Source organism: Notolepis coatsorum (genome assembly GCF_963971535.1).
Source record: "Notolepis coatsorum genome assembly, chromosome: 2".
Classification (NCBI taxonomy): Eukaryota; Metazoa; Chordata; class Actinopteri; order Aulopiformes; family Paralepididae; genus Notolepis; species Notolepis coatsorum.
The window spans coordinates 138,902,522-138,920,702 of NC_140166.1; the positions used below are offsets into that span (position 1 = coordinate 138,902,522).

The following is an 18,181-nucleotide window of genomic DNA, read 5'->3' on the forward strand; positions in this document are numbered from 1 at the left end:
GTCTGTCCCCCAGCAGACTGTCCCCCAGCAGGCGTCCCGCAGCAGTAAGAAGTCCAAGGTGTTTGTGACGGAGGGGAGAGACGTGGCTCTGACTGGCGTGTGCGTCTTCTTCACCAGAGCCAACGCCTCCAAGGCCGTCACCTCGGAGAGCATCCACAGGGTGAGACATCTCTGCTGCTCTGAGTGCAGCAGGCTCTCTTTTTTGTATCTCTCTTTCTCAGATTTTTCTCTGTTTTCTCCCCGTCCCAATTTAGTCGTTGTGCCAATCCCCCCCCCCCCTCCCCTACCTGGTTGTTGTGCGCATGTTCTCTTACTGGTCGGTACAAGGGAACCCTGAAGTATCCGCACGCTTCCTCCGACACGTGCGGCGACAGCCAGTGGCTCTCTTCTCACCTGGCAGCGAGGGCTCTCATTGGTCAAGTGTAACACGTGGGAGGTCACGCCGCCTTCCTCAAGTCCTGCTTCCGCTGAGCAAGGGCCCAGACCTGACCTGTAGGCGTCACTGTCCACAACGCCAGTTTCCCACCCACGGCTTCCCTCCCCCTAACCCAGCCAAACGAGTTAGTATAGCGATCAGCCCAAGCCAAGGCAATGCTGACTCCGGGAGGCCTATTCTTTAATTGGAGTCGAAGAGTGCTGCCGAGTGCTTCCGCGTTTTCCCTGATTGGCTGCGACACGGCCCGCGGCAGCCGCGGAGCGGAGCGGCAGAGCTTGCGGCATTATGTAGCCGTAATCCCAGATGTTTTTCCATCGACGCTTAGCTCAACTGGTACGCCGCCGTGCTGTGGAGCCTGCGGTGCGGTTGGTCACAAGTTCGAATCACTTCAATTTTTTCTTTCTTTTTTACGTTTATCATCTCTCGCTATAAACGTGCATTCTTCCGCTGGTTAAGTTTAGGCATTCTTTCGGAGTTGGTTAAGGTTAGGGTTAAGTTAAGGTTAGGGTTAAGGTTAGGCATTATTTCTGAGTTGGTTAAGGTTAGGGGTAAGGTTAGGCATTATTTCGGAGTTGGTTAAGGTTAGGGTTTGTGAGGGACAGGATCTCTGCATGAGGCTAGTTAAGGCTTCATTACTGGGATAAAATTGTGACTTGATTTATGTGTGTACGCCCTCTGACGTAGATCTTCTCTCTCTCTCTCTCTCTCTGTCTCTGTTTCTCTTGTGCACAGGGAGGACAGTCAGACACTAGAGCTAGAATACCTGACAGGTCAGACACTAGAGTTAGAGGACTGACAGTCAGACACTAGAGCTATAATATCTGACCGATCAGACAATATAACTATAATACCTGATAGGTCAGATACTAGAGCTAGAATACCTGACAATTCAGACACTAGAGTTAGAATACCAGACAGGTCAGACACTAGAGCTAGAATACCTGACAGGTCAGACACTAGAGCTAGAGGACTGACAGGTCAGACACTAGAGCTAGAGGACTGACAGGTCAGACACTAGAGCTAGAGGACTGACAGGTCAGACACTAGAGCTAGAATATCTGACAGGTCAGACACTAGAGCTAGAGGACTGACAGGTCAGACACTAGAGCTAGAATACCTGACAGGTCAGACACTAGAGCTAGAGGACTGACAGGTCAGACACTAGAGCTAGAATACCCGACAGGTCAGACACTAGAGCTACAGGACTGACAGGTCAGACACTAGAGCTAGAGGACTGATGGGTCAAACACTAGAGCTAGAATATCTGACAGGTCAGACACTAGAGCTAGAGGACTGACAGGTCAGACACTAGAGCTAGAGGACTGACAGGTCAGACACTAGAGCTAGAATATTTGACAGGTCAGACACTAGAGCTAGAGGACTGACAGGTCAGACACTAGAGCTAGAATACCTGACAGGTCAGACACTAGAGCTAGAATATCTGACAGGTCAGACACTAGAGCTAGAGGACTGACAGGTCAGACACTAGAGCTAGAATACCCGACAGGTCAGACACTAGAGCTAGAATACCTGACAGGTCAGACACTAGAGCTAGAGGACTGACAGGTCAGACACTAGAGCTAGAATACCCGACAGGTCAGACACTAGAGCTAGAGGACTGACAGGTCAGACACTAGAGCTAGAGGACTGACAGGTCAAACACTAGAGCTAGAATATCTGACAGGTCAGACACTAGAGCTAGAGGACTGACCGGTCAGACACTAGAGCTAGTCATTTAATAAGACCATGTCAGCATGTCAAAGAGGTCATATTAGAAGACATCTGCCATCTTCCATAAATTAACCATAGACTGTCTTCAGGAGTGGTGCAATGTACCCATCTGCCTGAGCCTTATATTGATGGAAGGCAGTGAGCCACAACCTCCAACACCACTATCACACACACACAGTCAAAGAAAAACATTACAGAGAGGATCTACGTCAGAGGGCGTACACACATAAATCAAGTCACAATTTTATCCCAGTAATGAAGCCTTAACTAGCCTCATGCAGACACTAGAGCTAGAGGACTGACAGGTCAGACACTAGAGCTAGAATACCTGACAGGTCAGACACTAGAGCTAGAGGACTGACAGGTCAGACACTAGAGCTAGAATACCCGACAGGTCAGACACTAGAGCTACAGGACTGACAGGTCAGACACTAGAGCTAGAGGACTGATGGGTCAAACACTAGAGCTAGAATATCTGACAGGTCAGACACTAGAGCTAGAGGACTGACAGGTCAGACACTAGAGCTAGAGGACTGACAGGTCAGACACTAGAGCTAGAATATTTGACAGGTCAGACACTAGAGCTAGAGGACTGACAGGTCAGACACTAGAGCTAGAATACCTGACAGGTCAGACACTAGAGCTAGAATATCTGACAGGTCAGACACTAGAGCTAGAGGACTGACAGGTCAGACACTAGAGCTAGAATACCCGACAGGTCAGACACTAGAGCTAGAATACCTGACAGGTCAGACACTAGAGCTAGAGGACTGACAGGTCAGACACTAGAGCTAGAATACCCGACAGGTCAGACACTAGAGCTAGAGGACTGACAGGTCAGACACTAGAGCTAGAGGACTGACAGGTCAAACACTAGAGCTAGAATATCTGACAGGTCAGACACTAGAGCTAGAGGACTGACCGGTCAGACACTAGAGCTAGTCATTTAATATGACCATGTCAGCATGTCAAAGAGGTCATATTAGAAGACATCTGCCATCTTCCATAAATTAACCATAGACTGTCTTCAGGAGTGGTGCAATGTACCCATCTGCCTGAGCCTTATATTGATGGAAGGCAGTGAGCCACAACCTCCAACACCACTAATCACACACACACAGTCAAAGAAAAACATTACAGAGAGGATCTACGTCAGAGGGCGTACACACATAAATCAAGTCACAATTTTATCCCAGTAATGAAGCCTTAACTAGCCTCATGCAGAGATCCTGTCCCTCACCTTGCAAATCCCTCCCCTTGGCCTCTCGTCCAATGTCCTCTCTCCTGCTGTGCCATGTGTCCTTCCCCCCTCCTTCCTCCTCCCCCGCCCCCTCCCTGTGCGCGCAAGCGAGAGAGAGAGAGAGAGCGAGAGGCGGGGCCGGCCAATAGATTGATGGGGGGGCAGCCTATTTCCGCACTGCCGCTCTCTCGCGCTGCCGCGGTCACATGGGCGTCATGGCCAATCAGAGAAACGCAACGCACTCTTCGGCTGGGATAAATATTGACTCCTCCGGGAGTTGAGACCGCAGTCTCTTGCATTGGTGACAAGCGCAATCTCCGTTGTTTTTAACGTCTTTAGCCCCAGAGCGGTCCTCGGATGATATCACGTCATAAATCAATCTCTCCAGAATGTATGACATAATGTTGCGTTTTTTTTTCTTCTCCAAATGTAGCCAAGAGTAAAGACCCTAATCCTGTCAAAACAGCAGTCATAGTGTATATTTTCAACGATACGTTTGTTTACCAATAGGTTAAAGTGTTATTAATGAAATATCAGTTTTTTTAAATCCATTTATTAACATTTTTAATTCGCGTCACAATTTGGTTTGTACTGTAGTAACTGTAGTGAGGAGAGGACATCCAGAGCTCTCAATTTCGAAAAACTACATTACACCAGCTTCCTGCAAGCAAAACTTGTGGCTAAAACATTTTTATTTCTCTTATTTATCGGGATTATCTACCACAAAACTGAAAACTAACCTACACTGTAACACGCAACACTTTGATGAACATTGTTACTCAGCTGATAGAGTTGTACCCTTCCTGATGACCTGTCGTACAGAACTTGTAAGTCGCTTTGGATAAAAGCGTCAGCTAAATGACTAAATGTAAATGTAAATGTAAATGAATGTTATTGGCATATATTGGAGCGCAGTTAGTGTGTCTACCTTCTGTGAACGTTTAGCAAGAATTCACGTTGCAAACAGATTCAAAATGGCGGAGCCATATCTATTATAAGAAAGGAACTGTACATACAGTAGATTTCATTCACGGTTCTTGCTGCACACCTGATGATACTAAATCCAAATTGAACTCTGCCATTGGAATGAGTAGATTTGGCCCGATCCATAGATGTGCAACTTGGCTATAATAAGGTCATTTATAGGCCTGATATTCTATATTCTATAATAATATTTCAGATTGCATGTGTCCGGATGGCTGTATTCAGTACTTTATCTACAAAACCTTCTGTTGAATCATCTTCCCTTTATTCATTTGCTTAGATTCTTTGTATGCGTGATCTCAAGAAGGTGCTGAACGAGCTCAGTGGCAGTTATTCATGTCTGGTCATTATTAGCATGGTGTTATTCACTGTCAAAGATGCAAAGAAAAATCATAATTTATATTCTCCTTTGTTTCATCACAATTTACTCAAGCCTAGTAACAGACGCAATTTTTCTGGAAACACATTCCCTGAGATCCATAGATATCCCTAGATACCAAGAACATGCAAATGGACCTTGTAGAAGTGGAGCAATCTTCCATTTACTTAGGTATGTATTTTTTGGCGGATTTTCAGAAAATAGGGCTAGGGGCTTAACAGGTTAACTGGGGGGGGGGGGGGGGGGGTTGAGTGAGAGCTTTCACAGGGTGAGACGTCTCTCTTTTTGGTTTTAACTTGGGGGGGGGGGGGGGGGGAATGATATGCTGCTGTCAGATGAAGACCTTGTGCCTCGTATATCTTATAGGAATTTAAACTGATTTTCTAAACGACTGTTTTAATGGGCTTCTTCCTCTCAGAGGCTTAGGTTAGATTATATTATATAATAGATAGATAGATAGATTCGATTCGATTAATGGGGTTATTCTTCTCAGGGGACTGCTAAAAAGCGCAATTGGGGGAACGTCTAAACCTTCAAATCAACATTTGAGTGAGAAGGAATTGTAATATTGCATATCCCTGACGTATTCATTGAAAAATTACATTTAATGAATTGCTGTCCAAAATGATAATGATCAGGAGATGATTTCTAAAGTTCAATACGATACAAAAATACAATGACAATAGTCAAAAGATAAGATCGAGATGAAGTCTAAAAAAAAAAGCTTAAAGGCAGGGGTAGCGAGTGAGAGGAGGGTTAGTGAGAAGTGGGAGACAAAGACCAGAGTGAAATAATTTATTCTCTTTACACAAAGAAAAGAGCGGGAACACAGTCAATACATTTAGGGATGTGTTCGATTATAGTGTCTCAGCCTGGTCGCTGTTCTCGGCCTTCATCGCCTCCGTTTTATCGATCCTCTGCGTTTTGGTTCATTGGGGCAATCGTTTGTGGAATTTCGTACTCCCACGGCTGGCTCTCTTCTCCCGGGTTGCATTCGTAAAAACAAAACGTTGAAAGTCCAGGTTGTATCAAAAAAGGTAAATTTATTAGAAAGTTTATATATTATAAACTAGTGTATATAGTTTATTAGAAGAACAAAGTCTTTAAAGGTCTAAGAAAATAAACTAAATTAATAAGTTCCATCTCTCTTGGTTGTGCGGCGTATCTCTCCTAGCTCGCTAGCTCTCTCCACATGGTCCTGAAACTGGCCCCTGTAAATGTCCTAACCCAACCCCCTCCAATGTACAGTAAATGTCCTAACCCAATAATACACAAGACCCTGTTCTTGGAACCAAGTATGGTTTCGTCGATATTCCAATGTACAGTTTTGCTTGTACAGTTTCCCCCACCCCACCCCGCCTACCCAACCCCCACCCCCACCCCACCCCACCCCACCCACCCAACCACCTCCAATGTACAGTTCCCCCCCACCCCACCTACCCAACCTCCTCTAATGTACAGTTTCTTGGTCAAATGTATATACTCTCTTTTGTAGTCTCTTTTTGTATCACAAACAGTACTGTATTTGTAAATCTGGTATGTCATAAATGTATAGATGTAGCAGTACTGTCTATCTGTATGTCGTGTGTGTCATATATGTTTTTGATGAATTGAAAATGGGGGACCCTGATGTAAACAAGACGAAAGTCTTTCTCAGGTCTGCATCCCCTTAACAATTGTGTGTATTGAGCTGCACTGTATTGTACCCATTCTGCAATCTGTTAATAAAGTTTTCAATCAATCAATCAGTCCGCTATTTCCCCTCCCCCAGCCCCGTCAGGGTTCTCCCTCTGTGGTCTGTCTCTCTATCCAGACTCAACTGAACTGTAATAAGCGATCTACCACTGCCTTTCTGTAATTTGTTATCTACCCGTCTCATTACCTAGGCAACGGCTGTCTCTCTTCTGTATGTCAGTGAATGGAGTGTTCCCCTCCCCCGTCTCCCCCCCTTTGCTTGGGGGGATGACGACTGCTCTGTCTACTGAGCATGGTTTTTTTTTTATCTCTTTAAGGAATGTGTGGTTGCTTGGCACCTATCATGAATTGCTGGATTTCCCTCGGGATGAATAAAGTATTTCTATTCTATTCTATCTCTAGTCACCATAGCGACTCCCTTTGACCCATCTCTCTCACCTCACAGGCAGCTGTCAACATGTGAATTGTGTCTGGCCGAACACAGGACCATTTTGTCTGAATAACTTATCCTGTTATAATCATCACGAAAACTAGTCACATCTTTCAGATGCATGAGTCAACAATAAGTTGAACAATCTTTGACATTTAAGATAAGATGGCAGGATGTGGTCCCTGCGATCCACAGACACTGATCAGCTCTCCATTCCCCGAACCAGACTGCGGACCTTTCAAGTTTCAAGTTTCTTTATTAGTTATTATATATACAGAATACAGAATACTTTTATATGAAATGCTTTTTCCTGTTCTGCTCCTGAGAGTGTGCTAGATAAAAATAAAATAGATAAGTAAAAAATAGAAGTCAAAAGTACGTAACAAAGCTCGACTCACGGAGTCAGCATTGCCTGCAGCTTGGGCCGATCGTCCCACGCGTTACACTTCACCAATGAGAGTCCTCGCTGCCAGGTGAAAAGAGAGCCGCTGGCTGTCTCCGCATGTTTCAAGTTTCTTCAAGTTTCAAGTTTCTTTAATAGTTGTCATACAGAAGTACAGAATACTTTTGTACAAAATGCTTCTTACTGTTGCGCTCCAGAGACTGTGCATGACAAGATAGTATGAAATAAAAACATAGTAAAAATTAGAAGAAAAAAAAGAGGTCACAGTGTTCAGTTTAGACATATGTACAATGTTCGTAGACGTAGTTACCATACAATATACAATACTGTGCAGTGTACTAATATACAATACTATATAGTGCAAGGCATAAATGGACGAGGTGCAGTTTAGGTACAATTCACAGTAGGTGTACGAGTTGTAGTGCAAATCCTTTATCAATAAATATAAAGTGTAAGTGTGTTTGTGTGATCTAAAGTGTGGAGAGTGGGTGCTGCAGTGTGTTGTTTGTTTGAGTGAGTGTGTGTGTGCGTGTGGGTGTGTGTGCTGTGTGCATTTGATGGTTGTTGCATAGTGATTATTGTTCGTTTAGCGATTATTGTTCGTTTAGCAGCCTGATGGCCTGGGGATAGAAGCTCCTTCTGAGTCTTTCTGTGCTCGCCATAAGACTCCGGTATCGCTTGCCTGACGGCAGCAGTTCAAAGAGGCAGTTGTTCGGGTGGCTCGAGTCCTTAATAATTCTCTTAGCCTTCCCCTTGCACCGCTTGTTGTAAATGTTCTGGAGGGTGGGAAGCCCCCCTCTAATTGTGCGTTCGGCTGAACGTGTCACTCTTTGTAGTCTGCTACGGTCTTGTGCAGTGCTATTCCCAAACCAGGAGGTGATGTTGCCGGTCAGGATGCTCTCTATTGTACATGAGTAGAAGTTCCTAAGGATCTTCTGACTGACTTGGAACTTCCTTAGGCGCCTGAGGAAGTAGAGGCGTTGTCGTGCCTTCTTCACAACACTGTCAATGTGTGTGGTCCATGTCAAGTCCTCGGATATGTGGGCTCCGAGGTACTTGAAACTGTTCACTCTCTCAACTGGTGCCCCGTCGATGCTGAGGGGGCTGTAGTCCTTGACCCCCGACCTCCTGAAGTCCACAATCATCTCTTTTGTTTTGCTGACGTTCAGGGAGAGGCAGTTCTCCTGACACCACTGTGACAGGTTCTCTACCTCTTCCAGGTAGGCCCTTTCGTCGTTGGCAGAGATCAGGCCCACCACTACTGTGTCATCAGCAAATTTGATGATGGTGTTGTTGTTCCGCTGTGCTACGCAGTCATGTGTGTACAGGGAGTAGAGGAGGGGGCTCAGAACACAGCCCTGGGGGGCCCCTATGTTGAGCGTGATGGATGAGGAGGTGCAGTTGCCGGCTCTTACCACCTGGGGTCTGCCCGTCAGGAAGTCCAGGACCCACTGGCACAGGTCATAGTTCAAGCCCAGGTCCCTGAGCTTGGCTATGAGTTTGGAGGGGACTATGGTATTGAATGCTGAGCTGTAGTCGATGAACAGCATTCTCACATAGTTCCCCTTCCTCTTGTCCAGATGTGATGCTGCTGTGTGCAGCACATGGGCTATGGCGTCCTCCGTGGACCTGTTGGGGCGATATGCAAATTGCAGAGGGTCCAGGTTGATGGGGAGGGAGGAACAGATGTAGCCCTTCACTAGCTTCTCAAAGCACTTCATGGCTATGGAGGTGAGGGCTACAGGGCGGTAGTCGTTGAGGCAAGCGGGCGTAGATTTTTTGGGTACAGGGATGATGGTGGACTTCTTCAGACAGGTGGGGATGACGGCCTGTTCCAAGGACAGGTTGAAGATGTCAGTGAATACCGGGGCCAGTTGGTCGGCACAGACTTTTAGGACGCGGCCGGGGATGCCGTCCGGTCCTGCTGCCTTCCTGATATCCACTTTTTTAAAGATCCGTCTCACCTCATGCTCTGTTACCCTGAACACTGAGTCTCCATCAGCAGACCCCCCCCCCCCCCCATTGCCGTGGTTTGTAGGCTGGTGTTGTTATTCACAGCCTCAAACCTCGCATAGAAGGAGTTGAGATCATTTGCTAAGGAGATGTCACTGTTCAGTTTGAGGGGGGTTCCTTTGTAGTCTGTCATTGTTCTGAGGCCCTGCCACATGCCTCTAGAGTCAGCCTGTTCAAACTGAAGTTCAACTTTATCCCTGTAACGCCGTTTTGCCTCTATTACTGCTCTCCTGACGTTGTATCTTGCCATCTTGTGTTCTTCCATGTTGCCTGTCACCAGCCCGGTGTTGTATGCTGATGTGCGCACTTTCAGAGCCTCACGGACGGATTTGTCTACCCAGGGCTTTTGGTTTGGGTAGATATTAATTTTGGTGGTGGGGATTATTACTTCTACCTGAGTACAGACATAGTCAATCACCGTTTCGGTGTATTCGTTAATATTGGCTGTGTTATCACGGAGTACACTCCATTCTGTGCTTCCCAGCACTGCTTGGAGTGACTCTACTGACGTCACGGTCCAACGCTTAACCTCTCGCGAGACCACCGGCGTTCGCTTGAGACACTGTTTGTACTTAGGCAAAAGAAAAATTGCGGCGTGATCGCTTTTACCGAATGGACTAAGAGCCTGTGACTTGTACCCATTCTTAAATTGCGAGTATACATGGTCTAATATGTTCTCGCCTCTGGTGGGACAGGTCACATGCTGATAGAAATTCGGCAGCACCTTTTTAAGACGCGCGCTGTTGAAATCCCCCAAGACCAAAATGGCCGCGTCAACGTTAGCTGCCTGGAGTTTGTTTACCTCGTCGTGAAGTTTTGAAAGTGCGACCTCAGTGTTCGCGTGTGGTGGAATGTACACTCCGATGAGGATGATGGACGTTAACTCTCTTGGGAGGAAGAAGGGTCGACATTTTATCGTGATAAACTCCAGGTCTGGGGAGCAGTGGTTAGACATTTCCTTTGTGTTGCCTAAATCGCACCACTCCTTGTTTATCATGAAGGCAATGCCGCCTCCTTTCTTCTTTAGTGACTCTAATGCCGTCCGGTCTTTTCGTAGAACGAAGAAGTGGTCTGCCGGTTCTATTGCATGATTCGGGACATCTGGACTCAGCCAAGTTTCTGTGAAACAGAGGACGTTACAATCCCGAATGTCCCTCTGGAATTGGATCCTTGCTCTGATGTCGTCCAATTTGTTTCCTATCGATTGCACATTGGCCAACAATATGCTGGGCAATGTGGTTCTGTGTCGTTTGGACCTCAGTCTGTTCCGGACCCCGGCTCTCTTTCCTCGTCTTCGCGGCGGCTTTTTGTCTTGTCCGTGGCCGGCATAACAAAGGATCTCGGTGGGCCATTTCTGCTGTTCAGCGATCCGATCCAGAGAGCAATCCAAACGGTAAGTTTTTCTTAATCCAATGTCAATGATTGACTGACGGTCATACACATATAATGCACCAACAGTTGGTGCAAATAAAACTCCTAATACTATAAAAATTAACAAAATAAAGCACAGTCTCGTCGGAGCGATCAGAAAGGCAGCCATCACAGCAGCGCCAGTGATCAGAGATTCTATCGCATGTGTCGGAGGAAGCATGTGGTAGACTTCAGGGTTCCCTTGTACCGACCAGTAGGGGGAACATGCGCACAACAACCAGGTAGGGGAGGGGGGGAATTGGCATAACGACTAAATTGGGATGGGGAGAAAAGCATAGAAAATCAGGCGGAGAAAAAGAGGATACAAAAAAAAGAACATAACAAGTGTAAACAAAAGTGTTCAAAACAAAAGTGTTCAATATACATATATACAATATACAATACAGAGTAGAATAATTTTTTTAACTGAGTTACAATACAATATAAGGTACGATGCAGAAATGGGATGAGGTACAACTTAGGGTAAGGTGCAATGAGGTATGAGTTGTAGTGCAAATCTCTTTACCAATAAATATAAAGTGTGTTAAAGTGTCTAAAGTGGGTGCTACAGTGAGTAGTTTATTTATTTTTGGGAACAGAGCTTTCAGTGTGGCAGCTCCCACCCTCTGGAACTCCCTCCCCGCAGAACTCTGCAACGCCCCAACTCTGGTCTCATTAAAAAAACTCCTCAAAACCCACCTCTTCAACTTGGCCTTTAACCCCTAATTTATCACTTTGTATGTTGTGTCTGTCCACTATGTTTGTTACTTTTGTTCTTTTTCCCCCCTATGTAAAGCGACCGTGGGTCTTCTGAAAGGCGCTATATAAAACCAAGTTATTATTATTATTATTATTATTATTTCCTGGCTATTACTGACGGACCTTTCAACCTTCCCGTGAGAGGAGACCGTTTACTACTCACTAAGCACGAGCTAAATACACTAAATGCATTGCATGAAAAACCGGTCGATTCGATCGGTCCGTCGACAAGTAGGTGGCAATTGACGTCGGTACACTCCGCGGCTAAAGTTGAAACTTCTTCGACAGCGAGCGGCCGAAAAAGCGGTGCTTAAAAAAAACGTGAGGCGTGTGGTTTGGAGAGGAGACGTCTGCCACGACAAAACCATTGAAAACAATAGGAGATAAGGCGCAGGTGTGTTCAAGAAAGCGATCCATGTGATCACAGCCTTATTCCCTGGATCGATAGATTTGATTGGCCCCACCCGAATGGCAAAAAAAAGAATCTTGGATCATTCCATTTGGGCTGTGGGGGGTTCTTAATTAATGCCTGAAGGAGTCGACTGAAGGCTTCTTGTCCTCTGCGAAAGCATACAATTGGTCCACTGATGGATACATGTTGACATTTTCCTAGTCTAGTGTGTTCATTAGACGGGTGAAATCCTCTTTCAGTGCCTCTGTGCCCCTTTTCTTAGGCAGTTAGCCTCTCTGGTTAGCCACGCTTCTAGCCCTCTTTGCTTTTGGAAACAATGATACATTTTTTTTTTATACAAAATATGATATATATATTTTTTTTACATTCGACTAAGAGGTTGGCAGTCGACTACGGCTCCTTTCGATCGATTAGTCGACTATTCGACTAGTCGAGGTCAGCCCTAATATGTATGTATTCGATATATATATGCTTTCTGGGCTTTGCTCTGGGCTAACCACTGTGACCTTATATATCAAGACAGCATCTCCTTTCTGGTAGCAAGATAACAGCATTCAACAGCCCCCAGGATGGTCCCGCTATCGACCCCAGCGGATCACCCACTGTCGGCTACAAAGATAATCACCGTCTCTGATAATGGGACATGTTCCTTTACCGAGCTGTCGCAGCAGGACGGGCAGGCAAAATATCGAGAGAGAGAGAGAGAGAGAGAGAGAGAGAGAGGGAGAGAGAGAGAGATTTTATGAGCTGCTCCAATGAAATACAACCACCATAAATACTGTCAATCATACAAAAAAAATCCTTCTGTAATGTACTGATTTCTTCTGATTTCTCTGTTTGATTGTTTTGTTTGGCTTTGGCAATGTAAACGTATGTTTCAATAAAGTCCATTTGAATAGAATTGAGAGAGAGAGAGAGACCAGAAAGGACATTGATGAGAGCAAGTGAGTGTGTGTATGTACTCACATGTGTTTTTATGTACATGTGCACACCAAGGGCGGGATCCACAAAGGGGTTGCGCAGCTTTTTCCGACGCAAAGTGGCGTGATTTTCTCCAAGTCTGGCAGTGAATGCTATTATATATGAGGCTATAAGCGACTGACTATGCCACCTTACATTTCGTCCTGTACAGCCAGAATCTATGGACGGAATTAGCTGATTGAGGTTTTCGTTGGAACAGCAGAAAATAGATCTTATAAACAGTATATGATTTGTTAGAGAAATATGCTGCCCCAGGCGAAGATAGCCTTCGCAAACTGGTATGATTTGCTCCAAGTCTGGCAGTGAACTACATGCATACAACACATGGAGGTGGGCCTGCCCAAAGGTTTGAGGGCCAGAGGGCAGGCGGGCAACTAGCTTATGTGCAATTGATCATCTACTACTGGTTTATTGAAGGTTCCTAACAACACCCAAAAAAATCAGGAATGCAGCCTTTGCTAATTAAATATTTTCAAAAGTTAGATTCATTACAGCCACACTGTGATTATTGTACTGTACATGAGAGCTATTTTATTGCACTACCTTTAATTCTGTCTATTTTATGCTCATTTTATGTCTATTTTTATGTCTGCACTTTATGCATTGCTTTTATTCTAGTCATTTTATGTAGGGATGTTGGATATTGGCTTTTTTACCGATATACCGATATTGTCCAACTCTTAATTTCCGATACCGATATCAACTGATACCGATATATGCGGGGTTTCCCCCCCCCCCCCCCCCCCAAAAACACAACATTATGCATACTTTTCACAATAAATCAAATAAGAATTTGTTCTTACTTGCTTGCCTGGGTAAATAAAGGTTAAATAAATCGAAATGATTTTTTTTTTTTTTTTAAACCGATAATTTCCGATATTACATTTTAATGCCAATATACCTTTGCTTGGGGGGATGACGACTGCTCTGTCTACTGAGCATGGTTTTTTTTTATCTCTTTAAGGAATGTGTGGTTGCTTGGCACCTATCATGAATTGCTGGATTTCCCTCGGGATGAATAAAGTATTTCTATTCTATTCTATCTCTAGTCACCATAGCGACTCCCTTTGACCCATCTCTCTCACCTCACAGGCAGCTGTCAACATGTGAATTGTGTCTGGCCGAACACAGGACCATTTTGTCTGAATAACTTATCCTGTTATAATCATCACGAAAACTAGTCACATCTTTCAGATGCATGAGTCAACAATAAGTTGAACAATCTTTGACATTTAAGATAAGATGGCAGGATGTGGTCCCTGCGATCCACAGACACTGATCAGCTCTCCATTCCCCGAACCAGACTGCGGACCTTTCAAGTTTCAAGTTTCTTTATTAGTTATTATATATACAGAATACAGAATACTTTTATATGAAATGCTTTTTCCTGTTCTGCTCCTGAGAGTGTGCTAGATAAAAATAAAATAGATAAGTAAAAAATAGAAGTCAAAAGTACGTAACAAAGCTCGACTCACGGAGTCAGCATTGCCTGCAGCTTGGGCCGATCGTCCCACGCGTTACACTTCACCAATGAGAGTCCTCGCTGCCAGGTGAAAAGAGAGCCGCTGGCTGTCTCCGCATGTGTCGGAGGAAGCATGTGGTAGACTTCAGGGTTCCCTTGTACCGACCAGTAGGGGGAACATGCGCACAACAACCAGGTAGGGGAGGGGGGGAATTGGCATAACGACTAAATTGGGATGGGGAGAAAAGCATAGAAAATCAGGCGGAGAAAAAGAGGATACAAAAAAAAGAACATAACAAGTGTAAACAAAAGTGTTCAAAACAAAAGTGTTCAATATACATATATACAATATACAATACAGAGTAGAATAATTTTTTTAACTGAGTTACAATACAATATAAGGTACGATGCAGAAATGGGATGAGGTACAACTTAGGGTAAGGTGCAATGAGGTATGAGTTGTAGTGCAAATCTCTTTACCAATAAATATAAAGTGTGTTAAAGTGTCTAAAGTGGGTGCTACAGTGAGTAGTTTATTTATTTTTGGGAACAGAGCTTTCAGTGTGGCAGCTCCCACCCTCTGGAACTCCCTCCCCGCAGAACTCTGCAACGCCCCAACTCTGGTCTCATTAAAAAAACTCCTCAAAACCCACCTCTTCAACTTGGCCTTTAACCCCTAATTTATCACTTTGTATGTTGTGTCTGTCCACTATGTTTGTTACTTTTGTTCTTTTTCCCCCCTATGTAAAGCGACCGTGGGTCTTCTGAAAGGCGCTATATAAAACCAAGTTGTTGACATTTTCCTAGTCTAGTGTGTTCATTAGACGGGTGAAATCCTCTTTCAGTGCCTCTGTGCCCCTTTTCTTAGGCAGTTAGCCTCTCTGGTTAGCCACGCTTCTAGCCCTCTTTGCTTTTGGAAACAATGATAAATTTTTTTTTTATACAAAATATGATATATATATTTTTTTTTACATTCGACTAAGAGGTTGGCAGTCGACTACGGCTCCTTTCGATCGATTAGTCGACTATTCGACTAGTCGAGGTCAGCCCTAATATGTATGTATTCGATATATATATGCTTTCTGGGCTTTGCTCTGGGCTAACCACTGTGACCTTATATATCAAGACAGCATCTCCTTTCTGGTAGCAAGATAACAGCATTCAACAGCCCCCAGGATGGTCCCGCTATCGACCCCAGCGGATCACCCACTGTCGGCTACAAAGATAATCACCGTCTCTGATAATGGGACATGTTCCTTTACCGAGCTGTCGCAGCAGGACGGGCAGGCAAAATATCGAGAGAGAGAGAGAGAGAGAGAGAGAGAGAGAGGGAGAGAGGGAGAGAGAGAGAGATTTTATGAGCTGCTCCAATGAAATACAACCACCATAAATACTGTCAATCATACAAAAAAAATCCTTCTGTAATGTACTGATTTCTTCTGATTTCTCTGTTTGATTGTTTTGTTTGGCTTTGGCAATGTAAACGTATGTTTCAATAAAGTCCATTTGAATAGAATTGAGAGAGAGAGAGAGACCAGAAAGGACATTGATGAGAGCAAGTGAGTGTGTGTATGTACTCACATGTGTTTTTATGTACATGTGCACACCAAGGGCGGGATCCACAAAGGGGTTGCGCAGCTTTTTCCGACGCAAAGTGGCGTGATTTTCTCCAAGTCTGGCAGTGAATGCTATTATATATGAGGCTATAAGCGACTGACTATGCCACCTTACATTTCGTCCTGTACAGCCAGAATCTATGGACGGAATTAGCTGATTGAGGTTTTCGTTGGAACAGCAGAAAATAGATCTTATAAACAGTATATGATTTGTTAGAGAAATATGCTGCCCCAGGCGAAGATAGCCTTCGCAAACTGGTATGATTTGCTCCAAGTCTGGCAGTGAACTACATGCATACAACACATGGAGGTGGGCCTGCCCAAAGGTTTGAGGGCCAGAGGGCAGGCGGGCAACTAGCTTATGTGCAATTGATCATCTACTACTGGTTTATTGAAGGTTCCTAACAACACCCAAAAAAATCAGGAATGCAGCCTTTGCTAATTAAATATTTTCAAAAGTTAGATTCATTACAGCCACACTGTGATTATTGTACTGTACATGAGAGCTATTTTATTGCACTACCTTTAATTCTGTCTATTTTATGCTCATTTTATGTCTATTTTTATGTCTGCACTTTATGCATTGCTTTTATTCTAGTCATTTTATGTAGGGATGTTGGATATTGGCTTTTTTACCGATATACCGATATTGTCCAACTCTTAATTTCCGATACCGATATCAACTGATACCGATATATGCGGGGTTTCCCCCCCCCCCCCCCAAAAACACAACATCATGCATACTTTTCACAATAAATCAAATAAGAATTTGTTCTTACTTGCTTGCCTGGGTAAATAAAGGTTAAATAAATCGAAATGATTTTTTTTTTTTTTTAAACCGATAATTTCCGATATTACATTTTAATGCCAATATCGGCCAATAATATCGGTAGGGCGATAATATCGGACATCCCTAATTTTATGCCTATATGTCTATTCAACTGCTGTGAAGCACTTTGGGCTGCAATCCTCGTATGAAAGATCCTCTCCTCACTGCTGCCGTCTCTCTCTGGAGAAGCTCCTCTCCTCACCGCTGCCATCTCTCTCTCTCTGGAGCAGCTCCTCTCCTCACTGCTGCCGTCTCTCTCTGGAGCAGCTCCTCTCCTCACTGCTGCCGTCTCTCTCTGGAGAAGCTCCTCTCCTCACTGCTGCCGTCTCTCTCTGGAGGAGCTCCTCTCCTCACTGCTGCCGTCTCTCTCTGGAGGAGCTCCTCTCCTCACTGCTGCCGTCTCTCTCTGGAGAAGCTCCTCTCCTCACTGCTGCCGTCTCTCTCTGGAGGAGCTCCTCTCCTCACTGCTGCCGTCTCTCTCTGGAGGAGCTCCTCTCCTCACTGCTGCCGTCTCTCTCTCTGGAGAAGCTCCTCTCCTCACTGCTGCCGTCTCTCTCTGGAGCAGCTCCTCTCCTCACTGCTGCCGTCTCTCTCTCTGGAGCAGCTCCTCTCCTCACTGCTGCCGTCTCTCTCTGGAGGAGCTCCTCTCCTCACTGCTGCCGTCTCTCTCTGGAGGAGCTCCTCTCCTCACTGCTGCCGTCTCTCTCTCTGGAGAAGCTCCTCTCCTCACTGCTGCCGTCTCTCTCTCTGGAGCAGCTCCTCTCCTCACTGCTGCCGTCTCTCTCTGGAGACGCTCGTCTCCTCACTGCTGCCGTCTCTCTCTCTCTGGAGAAGCTCCTCTCCTCACTGCTGCCGTCTCTCTCTGGAGGAGCTCCTCTCCTCACCGCTGCCGTCTCTCTCTCTCTGGAGCAGCTCCTCTCCTCACTGCTGCCGTCTCTCTCTCTGGAGAAGCTCCTCTCCTCACTGCTGCCGTCTCTCTCTGGAGCAGCTCCTCTCCTCACTGCTGCCGTCTCTCTCTGGAGCAGCTCCTCTCCTCACTGCTGCCGTCTCTCTCTCTCTGGAGACGCTCGTCTCCTCACTGCTGCCGTCTCTCTCTGGAGACGCTCGTCTCCTCACTGCTGCCGTCTCTCTCTGGAGACGCTCGTCTCCTCACTGCTGCCGTCTCTCTCTGGAGCAGCTCCTCTCCTCACTGCTGCCGTCTCTCTCTCTGGAGACGCTCGTCTCCTCACTGCTGCCGTCTCTCTCTGGAGCAGCTCCTCTCCTCACTGCTGCCGTCTCTCTCTGGAGACGCTCGTCTCCTCACTGCTGCCGTCTCTCTCTGGAGACGCTCGTCTCCTCACTGCTGCCGTCTCTCTCTGGAGACGCTCGTCTCCTCACTGCTGCCGTCTCTCTCTGGAGCAG

General features: G+C 45.5%; 1 protein-coding gene across 1 annotated transcript in view; it reads left to right on the plus strand.

Annotated features, from left to right (window-relative positions):
- The window catches only part of dnah5 (dynein, axonemal, heavy chain 5), a gene marked incomplete at both ends in the record, with an annotated part of 523,851 nt that overhangs the window by 54,715 nt on the left and 450,955 nt on the right, over nucleotides 1-18,181 (plus strand). The window contains 1 exon segment of the mRNA XM_084308323.1: nucleotides 1-160. Within this exon segment, the coding sequence (XP_084164449.1) occupies nucleotides 1-160 (160 nt within the window).